This window comes from Rhinoderma darwinii, chromosome 3 (genome assembly GCF_050947455.1).
Source record: "Rhinoderma darwinii isolate aRhiDar2 chromosome 3, aRhiDar2.hap1, whole genome shotgun sequence".
NCBI lineage: Eukaryota > Metazoa > Chordata > Amphibia > Anura > Rhinodermatidae > Rhinoderma > Rhinoderma darwinii.
The window spans coordinates 302,257,243-302,277,459 of NC_134689.1; the positions used below are offsets into that span (position 1 = coordinate 302,257,243).

Below are 20,217 nucleotides of genomic sequence, written 5' to 3' on the forward strand. Positions count from 1 at the left end.
TGTAGCTTCTATTGACAGCATTTAAAGTACCATATAATGTACTGGGAAACTGAAAATAAATTCTTTGCGGGCTGAAATTGGAAAAAACTGTTATTTCTGCATTATTTGAAGGGTTTTGTTTTTACGGCTCTTACCGTGTGGTAAAAACAACAAGTTAACTTTATTTTGTGGTTCAATACGATTACGGTAATACTAAATTTATATAGTTTTTTTTGTATTTTACTACTTTTAAAGATAACTTTTTGTTAAACTTAAATTTGATTTCTGTCACCACAATTGGGAGCCATAACTTTGCAGGCCGAGCAGTTTTTTTTATCGGTATTATTTTTTGGTACGTAATTTTTTGATCACTTTTTATTACATTGTATTTGGGAGCTAAGTTGACCAAAAACAAAAAATTTGGAGTTTTTAATTTTTTTTCTTTTTTACGCCGTTCACCGTGCACTTTAAATAATGCTATATTTTAATAGTTCTGACTTTTGCGGACACAGCAATAGCAATTTTATTAACTTTTTTATTTTTTACATTTCTTTAGAGGAAAAATGGGTAAAGGTTTTTTTTTTGTTAACTTTAATTTTTTTAAAACATTTTTTCACTACTAAAAACTTTATTTCACTTTTTTGCACATTTCATTAGTCCCTCTAGGGCTTAGCAGAGGCAGAGTGAAGGCCGTTCTGGGGGCCTTCATTAGGGCCATGACAACCATCGTCACCCCCATTCTCATTGCGGGGGGGTAGATGAGCTGAGAGGACCGCCCCCTCTTTTCAACGCCTCAGATGCTGTGGTCGCAATTGACCGCAGCATTTGAGGGGTTAAATAGCCAGGAACAGCGCGATCACTGTTCCTGGCAGTCAGTCCCGGGTGTTTGATGTAAAACACAGCCGACACCTGCAGCACATGGAGCACGCGCCATACATTCCCTCCGCACTACGATGTACCAGACACGTCATTTTGTGGGAAGGGGTTAAATATGGGAGCCACTCTGTCAACACATGACAGAAAATTCAACTAAAATCAATTTTTTTTTGATCAAGTTCAAGTTCACGATACCACTATATAGAGATTAATAAAACAACAAAAAAACTACTATAGAGTGACCATATAGTGGTGAGATACCAGTTCCACACAGGTGATATGCAGAGTATTATCACAATGCAGACTATACAAAAGAATAAGGTACTGATCAGACACAGGCAAAATAAACAACTATTAAACCCAGTGACTCATAGGTGACGTCTTCTCTGTTTGGAGTAGTTCACTTTCCTTTTTTTCTCCATCCAGCCCAGACAGTCATGATGACTTAATAACTGCAGAGTTAGCTGCCCAGACATTATTTGCACTTCACTTCTAGAGCCAGTTCCCACCCTTTATAGCCGGGGTCTCAAACTCGGCCGAGTAAATGGGCTGTACATTTTAAAATTCTAAGTTGACGGGCTGCATTACATTCAAATACAAAATTATTGTTAATCAAATAGTTATTTGAACTACTAGAACAATACTACATTACTATAACAATACTACATTACTATATTAATACTACATTACTATAACAATACTACATTACTATAATAATACCACTAGGTTAAAATTAACGTAAATTTGCGAGTTTACTCCATGTGCTTATTTTAACATCAAGCTTTCCAGTCTAAGTGTCGTTAAATGCGGTCCAGTGGCTCAGTTGACAGCATATGGCAGGCACAAGAATGTCAAGATTGGGCAGCCCCTTCTTAGATAGTGCCACAATGCCCTCTTTAGATAGTGTCACAGTGACCCTTTAGATAGTGCCACACTGCCCTCTGTAGATAATGACCCAGTGCCCTCTGTAGATAATGCCACAGTGCCCTCTGTAGATAATGCCACATACCCCCTTGTAGTTAGTGCCACACACACACACCCCCTATAGATAGTGGCCCATACACACCCCCTATAGATAGTGCCACACCCCCCTTGTAGTTAGTGCCACACACACACACACACACACACCCTATAGATAGTGGCCCATACACACCCCCTGTAGATAGTGCCACACCCCACCTGTAGATAGCTCCATTGGGGCTCCCTCTAGGAGTGGAATCCCCAGCCAGAGCATTGCCAATGCTTTGACCAGGGATTCCTCTGCTGAAGGAGCCCCTGACATCACTGTCCATTGACAGGGGATCCTCCAGGACCGGAATATGTGGTCAGGGGCAACCCCAGTTCAGGAGTTCCGGGCAGAGTGCTACTAGCACTATGCCTGGGACTCCAGCTCTGGTCCTGACATTTCTGTCCATATATGGAGAGTGATGTCAGGGCAACCCCAGAGCCGGAGTCCCAGAGCAGAGAGCTAGTATAGGCTCTTTTCCGGAACTCTGGGGAAGCCCCTGACATCACTGCCCATACATAGACAGTGATGTCAGGGGCAACCGCAGAGCCGAAGTCCCGGACAGAGCACTGAGATTCCAGCTCTGCTTCTGACTTTACATATATGGACAGTGATGTCAGGGGTTCCGGCAATGCGGAGTCCCAGAGCAGAGCGCTACTAGCACTCTGCCTGGAACTCCAGCTCTGCTCCTGACATCACTGTCCATATATGGACAGTGGCGTCAGGGGCTTCCCCAGAGCCGGAGTCCTGGAGCAGAGCCGCTTCTAGCGCTCTGCCTGGTACTCCTGCTCTGCTCCTGACATCACTGTCCATATATGGACAGTGATGTCAGGGGCTTCCCCAGCCGGAGTCCTGGTGCGGAGCAGCTTGTAGCACTCTGACTGGGACTCCAGCTCTGCTCCTGACATTACTGTCCATATATGGACAGTGATGTCAGGGGCTTCCCAATAGCAGGAGTCTCAGAGCAGAGCGCTAGTATAGTCTCTACTCTGGGACTCCTTCTCTGGGGAACCCCCTGACATCACTGTCCAGTGACAGTGACTTCAGGAGCTCCCCCAGCAGAGGATTCCCCGGCCAAAGCATCAGCAATGCTCTGGCTGGGGATTCCACTCCTAGAGCAAGCCCCAATAGAGCTGTCTACAGGGATGGAGGGTGTAGCGCTGTCAAACCCACTGGGGAGGTGCACTGTCTTTACAGGCGGTTGTGTGACGGCATGAAGGAGCTCTGGCGCGCTCCTCCTTCAGACTGCTCTCTCCTGAGGAAGGTACAAAGCAGAGAGGGCCGCAGATAACAGTCTCAGGGGCCGCATGTGGCCCGTGGGCCGCATGTTTGGGACCCCTGCTTTATAGCAACAGAAATTCATACCCCAGACCTGATCCCTACATTACTTTAGACCCCAAACCATACCCCTAAATTAATTTCAGGCACCAGACCCCTTATTTTAATTCAGATGCGAGAACAAGACCCACAAATTACTTTAGACCCCCACACCAGACCCCTTAATTACTCCGGACTCATAAGTTAATTCAGACCCCTAGACCCTTAAATTCATTTACACCTCAGATCAGGCCCCTAAATTAATTTCAGGCCCCTCAAACAGATCTCTGAATTACTTCAGACCCCTAAATTATTTCAGACCCAAGAAAATTCATAGCTTATTTGAGAAAAACACCAAAATTGAAAGAAAATTTGCAAAAATTATAATTTTTCTAATTTTAAATGTAATCTACTTCTAAAACAGATACGGTAGTAATACCACACAAAATTGTTGCTAATTAACATCCCACATATGTCTACTTTATATTTGCATTGTTTTTTGAACATTATTTTATTTTTCTAGGACGTTACAAGGTTTAGAACTGTAGCAGCAATTTCTCACATTTTCAAGAAAATTCCAGGCTATTTTGTCAAGGACCAGTTCAGTTCTGAAGTGGCTTTGAGGACCTTATGTACTAGATAGATCCCATAAATCACCCCATTTTAAAACCCCTCAGGGTATGTTCACACGGCCAAATTTCAGACGTATACGAGGCGTATTTTGCCTCGTTTTACGTCTGAAAATAGGGCTACAATACGTCGGCAAACATCTGCCCATTCATTTGAATGGGTTTGCCGACGTACTGTGCAGACGACCTGTTATTTACGCGTCGTCGTTTGACAGCTGTCAAACGACGACGCGTAAAAATACAGCCTCGTCAAAAGAAGTGCAGGACACTTCTTTGGACGTTTTTGGAGCTGTTTTCTCATAGACTCCAATGAAAACAGCTCCAAAAACGGACGTAAAAAACGCCGCGAAAACGGCGTGAAAACGCCGCGAAAAATGCGAGTTGGTAAAAAAACGTCTGAAAAGCAGGGTCTGTTTTCCCTTGAAAACAGCTCTGGATTTTCAGACGTTTTTGTTGACTACGTGTGAACATACCCTCAAAGTATTCAAAACAGCATTCAGAAAGTTTATTAACCCTTTAGGCGTTTCACAGGAATTAAAGCAAAGTAGAGGTGAAATTTACAAAGTTCATTTTTTTTGCCGAAATTAATTTGTAATGCATTTTCTTCTGTAACACAGAAGGTTTTACCAGAGAAATGCAACTCAATATTTATTGCCCAGATTCTGCAGTTTTTACAAATATCTGTAAAGGATCTGCCAGGCACAGCTTCGGGGTTAACTCCCTTAATTAATCAGTCAACACCTGAATCTACATCCCTGAGACTGACTCCAGCTTCCACCACTCAGGCTGGCAGGCTTAGGAGTGGGAGAGCCTATCGCAGCCTGGCCAGACTCAGCTAGCTCCCGCCCTCTGTCTATTTATACCTGCATTTCCTGTTCCTCCTTGCTTGTTATTCTTTTTCGTGTGGTTTCCTGGCCCAGCTACAGCTCCTTCTATTTTGTTCCTGCTCCATACTAACCCTGGCTTACTGACTACTCTTCTGCTCTTCGTTTGGTACCTCGCACACTCCTGGCTTGACTCGGCTCGTTCACCACTCTGGTTGGTCACGGTGTTGCCGTGGGCAACTGCCCCTTTCCCTTGCTTGTATTCCCTTGTATGTTTGTCGTGCACTTACTGAGTGCAGGGACCGCCGCCCAGTTGTACCCCGTCGCCTAGGGCGGGTCGTTGCAAGTAGGCAGGGACAGAGTGGCGGGTAGATTAGGGCTCACTTGTCCGTTTCCCTACCCCCCGGTCATTACATATCCCACATGTCGCTCTAGTGTGATAATGGACTGAAGCACCGGCCTCAGAAGCAAAGGAGCACATACAGGATTTTGGGGTCTCCTTTTTTTAGAATATATTTTAGGCACCATGTCAGGTTTGAAGACGTCTTGTGGTGCCTAAACAGTGGAATCTCCCCAAAAGTGGTTTTGGAAACTACACACCTCAAGGAATTTATCTAGGGGTGTAGTTAGCATCAGGACTTTTGCTATATTTATTGGAATATGTCTGTGAAAATGAAAATCTACTTTTTTCCTGAAAAATATAATGTAATTTTTACAAGGAATAAAGAATAAAAAGCAACCCAAAACTTGTAAAGCTATTTCTCATGATTACGGCAATACCCCATATGTGGTAATAAACTGCTGTTCGGACCCACAGTAGAGCTCAGAAGTGAAGAAGCGCCATTTGGCTTTTGGAACGCAGATTTTGCTTGGTAATAGTTCTGTTTGGGGTTTTGCTGGTATTTCAGTTTATAATGTGGTGGCATATGTAAGCTGGGCAGAGTACATCAGGGTATAATAAGAGGGTATAATAAGGGGGTAAATAAACAATTCATAGATGTGTGGCCAGTGTCACACTGATAAATGGTGCCCAATCTTATCCACTTTTGGACACTGCACAATTTCTGACTCTTTATTCAGAGCGCCAGAACTTTTTTTTGTTTTTTCTCCACCAGAGCCGTGCGAGGGCTTATTTGTCACGTTACAATCTGTACTTTTTATTGGTACCATTTTAGGGTACATGTGATTTTTTTTATCACTTTTTATTAGATTTTTTTGGCAAGCAAAGTGACAAAAACAACATACATTTTGACAATGTTTTTGTCCTTTTTTTTACAGTAATCACTCTGCGCTATAAATGACATTTTACTTTATTCTGCAGGTCGGTACGATTACGGCGATACCATATGTATATTGTTTTATGTTTTGTGGCGTTTGCACAATAAGATCACTTTTCTATAAAATTATTTCTTTTTTGTGTCACCATATTCTGAGAGCCATAATTTTTTTATTTTTCAGTCAAATAAGCTGTGTAAGGGCTTGTTTTTTGCGGGACGGGTTGTAGATTTTATTGCTATTATTTTGGGTTACATGCAAATTTTTGATCACTTTTTATTCTATATTTTGGGAGGGGTGACGACCAAAAAAATAGTGATGCTAGTATTGTTTTTCAATTATTTGTTGCGGTGTTCACCGTGCGGGAAAAATAATATTATAGTTTTATAGTTGGGGTCATAACGAACGCGGTGATACCAAATATGTGTACTTTTTTAACGTTTTATTTTTTTCCCTATAATAAAAGTCTTCTTATAGGAAAAAATGCAATTTATGTTTTTGTAACATTACTTGTTTTTACACTTTTATAAAACATTTTTAAGACCTGCAGCACTGATGGCTACTATAATACATTTAGGTAGTGTAAAGTGTTATAAACTGTCAGTGTGACGTTGACAGTCACACTGACAGGAAGCCTATGAGGTCCTCATAGGCTTCCGTGAATGGCAGACCGGAGGCTATTGTATGGCCTCCGGTTTTGCCATGCAACCGACGGCAGCACCCGCAATCGGTCCCCGGGAAAGTTTGTTGTAGCAACAAACTTTCCAGTTTGTTGCTACAACAAACTTTCCCTGCGATCACATGATCGTCCCGAACCAATCAGGTCCCGTTCATGTCTCCGGGACCAGAGGCAGGGGTTAACAACGCGATCTTTTAACACCCACTGTGAATTCACGTCGGCGCTGCACAGAGCCCAGCAAGCGCCGACGTGAATTTACTGTGGGCAGTCAGGAAGCGGTTAATACCGATGATCATATTCTCTGCAGCCGAACCAATCGGATTGGCTGTCAGAGAACAGGTTGCTGGGGAGCTGCGGACACTGACACAGCCGGCGTCCAAGCACTTTTCACAGCGCTATGCCGGCTGGAACAGAGATCTGTATATTCACGCCCTGGCTGCACGGGGTATGTGCGAAAAGGAGAGACATATCCCTAGAAACTTGCATCTGTAGTTGCAGCAAAAGGTGACCCCACAATGTATTGACTTTTATGGGGGAGAATACGTACTAAAGCTCTCGGTTTTTGTCTTAATTATTGTTTGTGTCACAGCAAAAAATATTTTGCACCTTTAAAGTGGTAGCCATGTTGTCAAATGGTACAAACCCCCCAACAAAATCCATTTTAATTAAAGGTTGTAATACAACAAAACAGGAATAACACCAAGGAGGAAAGGAATAGTTTTGCTAGGCACATACAGTAAAGAAAGAAAAGTTTCATGATATTAAACAATGATGAGTAGAAATTAGGGAATTTCTTCATATTCGTTTCGGGTCCGATTTGTTCAAACTGGCCGTTATAATAAATTTGGTCTGAATAAATTCACAACAAATCGAAAGTTCCCCAATTGCCCTGAAAATTAATGTATGACACTCTGTGGTCTTCTGGGACTGTATCCAACCTGTATCAAGCTCTTTAACGCCAAGACAGCGTTAGTAATGTCAAAGTGACAGCAACATATATGGCTAAGCTATGTGCACACGACCTCTTTTCAGACGTAATGGAGGCGTTTTACGCCTCGAATTACGCATGAAAAGACGGCTCCAATACGTCGGCAAACATCTGCCCATTGCTTGCAATGGGTCTTACGATGTTCTGTGCAGACGAGCTGTCATTTTACGCGTCGCTTTCAAAATAGGGCGTGTAAAATGACGGCTCGTCAAAAGAAGTGCAGGACACTTCTTGGGACGTTTTTGGAGCCATTTTCTCATAGACTCTATTGAAAACAGCTCCAAAAACGGCTGTAAAAAACGCGAGTTGCTCAAAAAACTTCTGAAAATCAGGGGCTGTTTTCGATTGAAAACAGCTCTGTATTTTCCGACGTTTTTGGTTAAGCGTGTGAACATACCCTTATGGTAAACGGATGGTAGCCGGTGGAACAAACAGCCTGTTTAAAAACACAATGCACTGATGGATTTTCTATGCTTTTTAAAATTAGAAAATGTCTCTTGGACACAACCTGAAGTATAACGGTGCTGTGTAAATGCAGAACAATACACCATTTTTTAGTGGCACTAATAGATGTACGCAAAACAATGAGTGATGTCACGTCCATTATGTCTGTGTCAGCAGGCAGTGGTATGCTATGAGCACCAGGATTTAAATTTAAATTAAAATCTATTTATTTGAAAAAAAAAATTATTTGGACACAGACTGAAGTATAATGGCACTGCATAAATGCTTGACGCAGACAAATATACCAATATTTGGAATTGAATGAGTGACATTACGTCTGTGAAATCTTGATCAAATTATTGTAAATTTAACTATCAATTCTCCTCTCCTCACTATCAAACTATCATTTTTGACGGAGTTATGAGCAATTTTAGCTTTATGCTAATGAGTTTCTTAATGGACAACTGGGCGTGTTTTACTTTTTGACCAAGTGGGCGTTGTGAAGAAAAGTGTATGACGCTGACCAATCAGCGTCATACACTTCTCTCCATTCATTTAGTCAGCACATAGTGATCTTACTAGATCACTATGTGCAGCCACATATACACACACACACTGACGTTACTGAAGCATCCTAAGAGTTAATAGACATCAGTTCCAGCCAGGACGTGATGTCTATTCACAATCCTGACACCTCGGTAACGTTTGTGTGTCACACACAAACATTACCGAGGTGTCAGGATTGTGAATAGACATCACGTCCCGGCTGGAACTGATGTCTATTAACTCTCAGGACGCTTCAGTAACGTTAGTGTGTGTGTATGTGGCTGCACATAGTCATCTTGTAAGATCACTATGTGCTGACTAAATGAATGGAGAGAAGTGTATGACGCTGATTGGTCAGCATCATACACTTCTCTCCACAACGCCCACTTGGTCAAAAAGTAAAACACGCCCAGTTGTCTATTAAGAAAGTCATTAGCATAAATCTAAAATGGGTCATAACGCCGTCAAAAATGATCAGTTTTCTAAATAAAAAACACTGCTGTAATAGGCCACTTATAATGTGGTGACAGACCCTCTTTAAAACCGTTCCATGTTTAAAACAGTGTGTATTGGACAGAAATATAGTAATATTTTTCTCTCCCCCTAGACCAGGTAGCTCTCCCAGACTTTGGTGCAGGAGCCATGGAGAACTGGGGACTTGTGACATACAGAGACACTGCACTCCTTTATGATCCTAATGAATCGTCCATTGGCAACAAGGAAAGGGTGGTCACAGTTATAGCCCATGAGCTTGCACATCAGGTTGGTTATGTTTTTGTATTTTAATGTTGAGTGCTATCCTGTTACAATTAATAATCTTAAAGAGAACCTGTCACTTTAAAAATGCAGACTGATCTGCAGGCAGCATATTAGGCTACACGTGAATATGGTCGTGTGTGTTGCGCTATGCATCAGTGTGCTTTGCGAGTGGCATGCATTATTCACGCACTCGCAAAGCACATCATTTTTTTTTTTCAATTGAATTGATGCGCAAATCACGCCCTGCACATGGATGTACATCCGTGTGCGGTGCGGGGTTTTCACGCACCCATTGACTTCAATGAAAACGCACCAATATGGGACATGCAGTGTGTTTAACGCAACAGACTCTCGCTGCGTGAAAACTCCTGCATGTGTGAACGCCCCCATTGAAATCAATGGGTCCGTGTGCTACGCGTGATTTCAATGCGCAGCACACGGACGTTATTCACGTTCGTCTGAATGAGCCCTTATAGTGCAGGAAGAGCTTAGCAGATCGTAAATGTAAATGTGGTCTAAATATATAGATTTGTGGGGAAAGTTTCAGTAGTAGAACTTGTTATTTATTCATCTAGACCTCTGTTGTGTAGGGGCTTAGCAGTCCAGTAGCCAGTTCTACAGGGTAGGTTGTCAATCACTGATAAGCCCAGAATGAGCAGAGGTTATATTAATAAATTACAAATTCTACTGAATATTTTTCCACAAACTTTATATTAATCTGCCCAGCTTCCTCTGCTCTATAACATAATGCCCGCAGATAGAACTGTGTTTTCAACATGACAGGTTCCTTTTAACTAGAGGGTGTTCACTAATATTATCAACTGGCTGAATACAAATCAGACATTATAATATAGGAATCCACATTATTTTTGCCTTGCTGGTTATATCTTTAACCCCTTTCCACACAACAACGTAACTGTACGTCGTTGTGAGGACTAACTTCCAGAACCTTGACCTACTGTTACGTCATGGAGATGGTTCAGGCATAGAAGCTGTGTTCACGCTATTAGCTGGTGTGGTCTTTACTATACAGCCATCATTCTGCTTCAACAGCCGGGATCGGAGGTAACTCTGATCCTGGCTGTTTAACCATGCCATGTTTAATCGCGACTGCATTATCTAGGAAGTTTCCCCCCTGTTTCCCCATCAGTACCCCAGCGACACGATCTTGGCTCAACAAAGGTCCCAGGGCCTTCCATATTTGTATGTCTTTGGCACGGCCTAATAGATTGCTTGTCCGTTTTACACGGACAGGCAAGAATGTTTTGGTTTACTCCAAAACATTATTGAAGCCATCAAATAATCGCATTGTGAAAACCCTAAGTGGGACTAAAAAATACTTAAACAAATTTGAATAAAGTATATTTTTTTAATAAAATTGTTTACAATGAAATAATAAATATATATATTTTTTTTAGGTAAAAATTATTTTATTTTGCAAAAGGGTTAAAATAAATCATCAAATATACACATATATGATATCGCCACAATCGGAACTACTTATATAATAAAGTAAATGTTAATTTAACCGCAGGTTGAACAGTGTAAAAAAAAAACGCAAAAAGCGTGGGCAGATCTTAGCAGAAGGGGCGGGCCTCCCATAACCCAACAAATTTACTCGCCAGAAATTAGAGTAAACTATAGCGCAAGTCTACGCCATCTCATAAACTCGCCTCTTTATGAATTAAGCTCTTCTTACTCCAGCGCACTTTAGATTAAGACTGGCATAAAGAATGCTAGTCTTTATAATCCCCCCCCCCCCCCCCTGTGTCTGCTGATGAGCTCACAGGGAAATGCTGAGATATTTGAAATTCCTCGTAGTATCTTTATCTTTTTACCTGATCTATATCTACATTTGATGTGACTATCTTTTACATTGAGAGAATTACACAACAGGATAGTCTACTTCATACACCACGCTCACAATACAATTTGTACCCCTATTGTAGTGGTTTGGCAATCTTGTGACAATTCGATGGTGGAATGATCTTTGGCTGAATGAAGGTTTTGCCTCTTATGTGGAATATTTGGGAGCAGACAAAGCAGAACCCACCTGGAAGATAGTAAGTTTCCTAAGACTGTCTTATAAAGTAGGATAATAAACTAGATGAAAGGCAGCAGTGGAGACTAGAGATTGCTTCTTAAGACTATTAAATATAACAAGATATAAACTTAGTATTAGTTTGTGAGCATTATGCCTTCATATCCAAAGTAATGTGAAGCTTAGATTCTGCAAATGTATTCTCTCTCTCCACCATTTTTCCATATATTAGGATAGGAGGAGTTTTGTTAAATCTGTAAATACCAAAATGTAGAATACTTTTTCTAACAATATTTTATGTATGCATATGTGTGATCCCACTAATAAGGTTCCTCTGACGGAGGTTCTGCTGCTCCGTCAGAGGAGAAGAACGAGGGAATGCCGGAAGCAACGGCTCCGTTGCACAACGGACACCACTGGCAGCCGACGTAACCCATTGACTTTAATGGGTTCCATTGGCTTTCCATGGTTTAACCAAAGGCAATAGCATAGCATGCTGTGCTATTATCTCCGGTAATCTAGGATGTAGCCGCTAACGGAGCCGCCAATGCAGATGTGAACAAGGTCTTACTGGTATTTTGGAACACACACACTCACCATCAAATGGATGTTCCCGACTCTAAATGAAACTATGATGGGTGGGGGTCTGACCTTGGCAATTCTGAGAATGACAAGGCCGAATACCTCTTTTTCTGTCCTGGTCACCTGCTGTACAAATAACTGCAACACAGTTCCATTCAAGTGAAGCGGGTGGGCAGGAGCACCGCAGTGCAGGAGCAGCAGTGTGTGACTAGTCCTGCTGCTCCTTCATTTTGAGAACAGTATTTTAAAATACTAAGTGTAGAATTTTGTATCTTTGCACAAAAAAAGAAAATATGTGCCCATATCGAGCACCAATAATTACAGTATGATCATTTGGAGGCGCTTTACATCTGCCAATATAAACTGTATGGGGACAAATGATTAGAAATACAAATGTTCAGTGCCTATACAATTTACATAATGTCGGGAGCACATCTCCCATTTACACGAGAAGATGAGCTGCCGACAACGATGGTTTTAAGGCCAGCAAAAAAGATTAAATCAGCCGACGAATGAGTGCTTGCCCATTCATTGGCTGATCAGTACCCTGATTGTTAAGGGTGTTACGCTATGGCGCAAAGGAAGGGGAATCCCAAGCAGGATATGGACAGGGGGTGTCCTGGTGGGACAACCAATTTAAAGGGAAAAAGGAAAAGAATATGAGGCCACTGTACAGATACTAATTCAAATAATAAAATGCAAAGTGACAGGTGACAGGTTTACTTTATAGTTTTGCAGTTCTAGCAATGAATATCATGTTGTCACATTGATGTACTCACACAATTACTCTCTAACTATTACAGAAAGATCTGATAGTGCTTAATGACATATATAGAGTGATGGGTGTCGATGCTTTAGCCTCTTCTCACCCCCTTACATCAATGGAAGAAGATGTGAACACTCCATCAGAAATAAGTGAACTCTTTGATTCCATTACGTATAGTAAGGTAAATGGTTTAACACACTCAAGCCATAGATGTCAATTGTTGGAATACCCCTTTAAGGTGCATTCACATGTTGCAGTAATTTGTTGTGAAGTCAAAAACTGTGCGTCATAACTGCAAGTGATTCTACCATTAATTCTCACAATTATCATGTGTTTTATAGGTGAAAGATGATAAAAACTGCACACCAAACTACTGCTAGGTGTGAATGCACCCTTAAAGTGACTCTCCATCTTTTATCATCATGTTGTTTTTAGATCCATTATTCTGTGCTGATTAATTTTTTAAATCTTTATAGCGGTCAGAGCTCTTTTTTGTGTTACAGAGCCCCAAATCCCCTGCATTGATAGATTTAAAACAGAACATTCTAGCTGCCTGCAGCCACCACTAGAGGGAGCTTACTGCATACTGCCTTATCAAGTTCAATGTATAACAATATTCAGTAAGCTCCTTAGCTCCCTCTAGTTGTGGCTGCAGGTAGTCAGAATGCTATCTTTTTAAATCTATGTCTATGTAAAGGATTTGTAGCTCTGTATCAGAAAAACTGGCTCCAACCGCTATAAAGATATACTAAGACATTAATCAGCACATCATTTGTGACCTACAGTGTTTCGATTATAAGACACAACATGCTATTGACTTTATCTATTGTGAAGTATGGTAATCAGCTTTTATTGTACTTACATTGGGTATTTTATAATATGCTCCATTTTAGGGTGCATCAGTGATTCGGATGTTGTCCTCATTTCTCACTGAAGATCTTTTTGTAGAGGGACTACGTGTAAGTACCACCTGCAAATGAAATGTTCACTATCACTCATACCCTGCTGCTTTACTGCAACTGGATTTCCCAAGTAAGGAAATCTATACAAAAACAATGTTTGTTTTTTGCAATTATCGCAAATTGCAAGATTTTTTTTCACCATAGGGTTCTATTAAGATCATATATAATATTATGCGATCACAATTTAACGCTATATTACAGTACAATTTTAATATATATTTTTTACCTTTAAAGATAAGTTTCCACCCCTTTATTGCTGAAAATCAAATTTAAAATCACATAAAGCGTGATGTACTTATCACATACGATTTTGTGTTGCAATCTTCTGCAAGATCGCATCGCAAGGCATCACATGCAATAAGCAGCCATGGAGTCACAGCCTAGTAGCTTCTGAACAATCATTCAGTTTTACCCTTAAAATAATATAAAACGCACTACAAAAATGGTGTTTTTTAGGTGAACTTTTTGAATTTTATCTTGCATTTTTTGGGGTTAGTGGCATTCTTTTTTAAATTGCAGCAAGGCTGACTTTGTTTTTTTTTTTCAACCATTTAGTCGTTTTTTATCCACAAACTTCCATTTGTGTTTCCTCACCAAAAAAACGCAGGTGTCTATGTGTGCTGCGTTTTCTTATAACGTTTTTTGTAGGCTTTTTTTTAGCATTTAACCTTTGCATTGTATGATCTTTGAATCACATGATTTGGGAAAAACGCCACCAAAAAAAGCAGTGTGTCGAAATAACTATTTGCAAAAAACGCTTATGAAAACACCATAAAAATGCAATACTTTTAGTTGCTTTTTTTGGGGGGGGGGAAAGCCACACAAAATGCGTGTGTGTTAAAGAATTTTTGAGAAGCCAAACCTAACCCTTGCTGCGATTTGTAAAAAAAACCTCCACTGACCCAAAACACAAGAGACAAAATAAAAACAACGGCGTACAACAAAAACCGCAGAATTCCCTATTGACTTCATGCTAACATCTGGCCTCAGAATTTTTTTCCACAAAAAACACCGGCATAAAACACTAGGAAAAACGCCACAAGAAACAGGGCGTTTTCTTAGAAACGCTGCTCGTGAAGCCACCTTTTTATGTCACTATTTGCCAATTTTTTTTATTTCAAGCTGGCTAAACTACATTGATAATTATGTCTCAGGATCATAGAGCATGTATGTAAAGAGACATGTTGGTGTTAAAATAAAACAAACATTGAAAATGTATAACAAAACTACTGCAATAATAAACAGATTTTATTTTATTCTAATCACTCAATTTAGTAATAAAAGTAATGCAGATGTCAATATTAATCCTTTTTCTTTCTTCGCTAGACCTATCTTAAACAATTTGCATATGGGAACACCGTGTATACTGACCTGTGGGAAAACTTACAAGCAGTAAGTAAATATACAGCATGTGAACAGTTTAATGCATATATTATTAAATACAACACAAACAATGGATGACTCATAGTTCATAACCTGGCCACTCATCCTAATGATAAAGGACACCGCTCTAATTTGGCCACATACCCACCGAGCATAGCAAGTTTCAGTTAGCTGTACCGTATCTAAATCCTCATTTCAAGGCAAAGTGGTTTATTGGCACATGCCCCGAGAGCCCCACACTAGCTATGCCTTTGCATACTTAAAGAGTATTCACACAGAGTGGTTTTGCAGCGTTTTTTGCCATGTGGCTGAAAACCGTACTGCATAAATGTGTTTTTACTGAGATTTGCAGCGGTTTTGCAGTTAGCATGGAAGACGCAGCAAATCACGGTAAAACACGTGCACCATGTGAATACATCCTATGGGTCCATTCACACGTTGTGGTTAAGGTGTGGTAAGAACTGCATCAGAAAACATTGAATCGCAGTAAATACGCGTGCAGTTTTACAGCGATTCAATACGTATTCGATGCGGTTCTAACTACAGATCAACGGCAACGTGTGAATGGACCCTTACGTTGTAAAATTGGATAAAATTTAACTATGTAGTCTTTTAAGATAAAAAGTCATATTAAAGGGAAGCTGCGCTAAAACTTTACTACGCTGCCCAGAACATGTTTGCTCAGCAGCCAGCAAGTGGCATTGCCTAATCTCCATAGTCTCAATATGCACTATGCAGAAAGGCTGATGATGCATATTGGTACATGCTGCGATAAGATCTGTTCTCATCTCCAAGAAATGGAAGATAGGCACTCATTCCTGCAGCCCTCCTTGCTCCGAGCGCAACCACAGAAAACTCCCTAACCCCGGGGGCTGGTGTAAGGACATTGTCTTTAGCCACGCCTGGAAGTGAAGGGGATTAAAAGTTGCAGGAGCGAGGAGAGGTGAGCATCAACAGAGTGTGCTGTGGGGTCTGTTTTTATTTAAGGGATCTGCTTTGGGGTTTGTATTTATTTAAGGGACTGGACTCTGTATTTAGGGAGTATGGTCCGGGGTTCTGTATTTGTTTAGGGGTTCTGGTCTGGGGTTTGTAATAATTTAGGGGGTTTGATCTGGTGGTGTATTTATTTAGGTGGTCTGGGGTCTATTAATTCTGTGGTCTGTGTTTGTTTAAGGGTCTGGTGTATTTATTTATTAAGGTAGTCTGTTTTTTTTTAAATTCTGAAGTCTTGTCTGGTGTCTGTGTTTGTTTGAGTGGTCTGGTCTAGTGTCTGTGTTTAATTCAATGGGGAAAACCCGCAACGAAAAATCAACAAAAACGCAGCATAAATTGACATGCCTCAGAATTAAATTCCACACCGCAGGACAATTTATTAATTTTTATGCTGCATTTTTTTCCCATAGCGTGGACATGAGATTTTCAAAATCTCATCCACTTTGCTGCTACTGTAAATGCTGAGGAATTTCCACACAGAATTCCGTTGCGGAAATACCTGCAGCGTTTACGCTACGTGGGAACCTGGCCGTCAGGTCCGCGGGTCTGACGGATTTAGGTCTTAGCAAAAGATACAGCTCCAGAGCAGCTGTATCTCAAAAAGTAGAAAGAATTTTTACAAAAATTTTTTTAATAAAAAACTAATTTGAAAGTTGCACCAAAAATACTGACTGACATTTTTGTAAAAAAATAAAAAAAAAAGTTTTACATAGCCTTTAAATATATGATTTATTAGAAGTTTGTATTAATGTACTGGAGGATTTTTCTCTGTGATATACTGTATTCACACGTGGCGGTTTTGATCAGGTTTTGTTCAGGATTTTGTATGCAGCTTTTGAAGCCAAAACTAGATGTGGATTCAAATAAGAGCAGTAAAATCTTTATTTTATATTTTCTCTTCCTTTCTGATTTACTCCTGGTTTTTGCTTCAAAAACTGCATTAAAAACCTAAATAAAACTTGATCATAACCTGCACCCTTGAACCGCATTAATTTTTTTTTCTAAAAACTTTAGCTTTATTAAAATGTAACTTGCATTTTTTTTTTAACTTGTTTTAAGTGGTGTTTTTTGGTGGCGTTCTTATTTGGTGTCATTTTGTAGATGCTTTTTTCTGGCATTTTCTAAGTCCTTTAGTTGAAAAACGCCTGAAAAAACGCCATACTTAGAAAACACTGAATTTGGAAAAAAAAAAGCCACTGACCACAAAACTGGTTTAAAAACGGCCACAAACAAAAACGCCATGAAAAACGCACAAAAATGCAGCAAAATTCTGTGTGGTGTATCGTTTAATTTTATGCTTTTGCTTTTATTTTTAGGCCATTGATAAACAACAATCAGTCAAACTTCCTGAGTCAATTAAAGATATCATGAACAGATGGGTTTTGCAGATGGGTTTTCCGGTGGTGACAATAGATACAACAACTGGAAGTGTAGAACAGAAACATTTTCTTTTAGATCCTAACGCAACAGTCACTCGGCCATCAAATTTTAGGTAAGACAAAAATATTCCTTTCAGCAAATGTATTTCTCAAATATGTTGGGCCAAATGATTTGATTAAAGATAAAAAAAATTGTGAATCCTTTCAATTGATGCTGCTTTTGATTACATTGTGCACTTTGTTGCATTTAAAGATTTAAAAAAAAAACACCTTAAATAACCTTTTTTAAATACCAATGTGGTTTTAGGGTAGGAACACACTAGGCGAATAGACTGCGTAATACTACACAGCGTCTCCGCCTTGGAACCCGCAGGAAAACGCAGCAAGTTGTAGTGCAGCATTTCGGGTGGAATTTCCTCTGCGGAAAGCAGCGCTAAAAGAAGAATAAACATTTATACTTACCCCAGCCGTGGTCATGGCTACGTGTCCCTCCCTTCTGAGCGTAGCCCGGCCTCCTGGGATGACACTGTAGTTCATGTGACCGCTTGCAGCCTTTGATTGGCTGCAGCAGTCACATGGAAAGAAACATTATCCTAGGAGGCCGGGCTATGCCCGGAAGAGAGGATTGCGTTGCTAGGAATACGGTAGAGGGTAAGTGTAAGCTTTTTTATTAATTTTAAATAAAAAATACCTTTACTTTTTCAATTTGCGGTATATGCATCGGAATCGCAGCGTTTTCACTGCAAAAGTCACTTACATGTCTCTTTGTTGTGGGTTTAACCTCCCGATTGAATTAAATGGGGAAAATCTGCAACAGAAGTGCAGCGGTTCCGCAGGATAAATTCACATGCTGCAGCTTAAAAAAACGCACCGCAGGTCAATTTATGAACATTTTTTTGGCAGATTTTTTTCCACTGTGTGTGGATGATTTTTTTTCAAATCTCACCCACTCTGCTGCTTCTGTATTACAAAGCAGATTTTCTGCAATGAAATCCATTGCAGAAAATGCAGTGCTTACGCCTGGTGTGTTCCTACCCTTACAAAGCTTTTTAGCTATAAGTTTATGACCATTAAATTAAAAACCAGATCACATACTTCACAATGCGGTCTTCTAATCGCTTATATACTGTGATATTTTGGTATACTGGGTATGCCAAAGAATTAATGCCTGTTAGTAATAAGCTGATGGGCAATTTATCAGGTTATGCCCTTGGCACAGCCTAATAAGCATATAACCATGGCAGGCCTGGTGGCCTTTGTTTGGCCCCCAGCTGCCATGGCAACCCTTAGCCGATGGGCTGACAGAGGGGTGCCCCTCTCTCTGTCAAATACTCTTTGATGCTGTGGTTGCTATTGACCACGAAATCTCAGGGTATGTGCACACGAGAAGTGCCTTTTACGTCTGAAAATACAGACTTTTTTTCAGGAGAAAACGGCTGCCTCGTTTCAGACGTAAAAGCTCCTCCTCGCATTATGCGAGGCGTCTGTGACGCTCGTAAATCTTGAGCTGCTCTTCATTGAGTTCAATGAAGAACATCTCAAATTACGTTGCAAAGAAGTGTCCTGCACTTCTTTGCCGAGGCAGTCAAATAGCTGTGTAATGCAGCCCTACTCCTGCCGCTAATCTCGCAGGTGCACTGAAAGCCCCCCGAGAACATCATGACGAAGATGTAGATCAAGGTGCAGGAACCTGCACGCGACCGTGATCTTAATTTTCATCATGGGCCATTAAGAGCTTAAAGACAACCTGTCAGCTCCTCTGACATGTAGTAGGAAGACCCATCAATATACAACTTAACCTTTAATTAAAAAAATACACGTAAAAGACTGCCTTGTGGTGACTATTGTGGTGACCAACATGTTCTTTTGTGAGATATTAGTGTGACCTGCAATTTATGTGACACGAGAAGTAATTTATCATATTATCATATGTGAAGTATTATACCTGCTGTTCTTTACTCTGTGTTAACCTCCCTACACCGATCAGGGTTTTTTTGTTGGGAAGCTCCAGAGTGGGATCCTCTTTGTTATATGCCCCTTCATATTCGTATTTTTTTTAATCATAGGTTAAGTTTTATATTGATAGGTCTTCCTATGACTACTTGTTTAAACTGACCTCAATAGGGTTAACATTCTAGCTGCTGACGGCTTATTAGTCACTTCTGTGTCTATAAAAAAAAAGCTCTTCTGACGTCTGTTTAATAAATACTTGTATTACCCATGAAATCACAATGCTGGAGCATCTTTTCTTAAAAATCTGGGTTGTGCCAGTCCTCTGTTAGGCCGTGATTTCCGGGTAGGCGGGCCACGATGACAGCCGCGAGCCGCCCGCAAATCGCGGGCTGTGCACATGGCCGCGGCCATTATTTTCAATGAGCCCGGACCGCAGAACACGGCCGTAATAAGGGCTCCGGGGACCATGGAAACCACAGTAGTGTGCATGGCCCCATAGGAATTAATGGGGCCGCAATTCTCCCGTGGATTTTCGGGGGAATTGCGGCTGCAAAAAGCACGTTCGTATGCATGGGGCCTTATTCCTCCTGGAAATGTATGAATAAATTGACAACTGGGTGTTTCTCCTTGTCAAGGGGACTTGTCCCTACATAGTCTGATACTGTGAGCACTGATTGGCGACTGTAGGTACACACACTCCCCAACTAATAACTCCCAATTGTCAATTTAATCACATATTTCCAGGAGGAATAACAGAGGGATGACATAATGCAGAGTTCTAAGAGATGGCGCATTAACCTTAGCAAATCGCTTCAAATCTATCTATCTATCTATCT

The 20,217-nt window shown here is 40.7% G+C and overlaps 1 protein-coding gene across 1 annotated transcript in view; it reads left to right on the forward strand.

Annotated features, from left to right (window-relative positions):
- The window catches only part of LOC142750452 (aminopeptidase N-like), a 175,483-nt gene that overhangs the window by 134,800 nt on the left and 20,466 nt on the right, over nt 1-20,217 (forward strand). The window contains exons 18-23 of the mRNA XM_075859453.1: nt 9,171-9,325; nt 11,272-11,385; nt 12,749-12,892; nt 13,605-13,670; nt 15,000-15,065; nt 17,366-17,541. Of these exons, the coding sequence (XP_075715568.1) occupies nt 9,171-9,325; nt 11,272-11,385; nt 12,749-12,892; nt 13,605-13,670; nt 15,000-15,065; nt 17,366-17,541 (721 nt within the window). The remainder of the gene's footprint in view (nt 1-9,170; nt 9,326-11,271; nt 11,386-12,748; nt 12,893-13,604; nt 13,671-14,999; nt 15,066-17,365; nt 17,542-20,217) is intronic.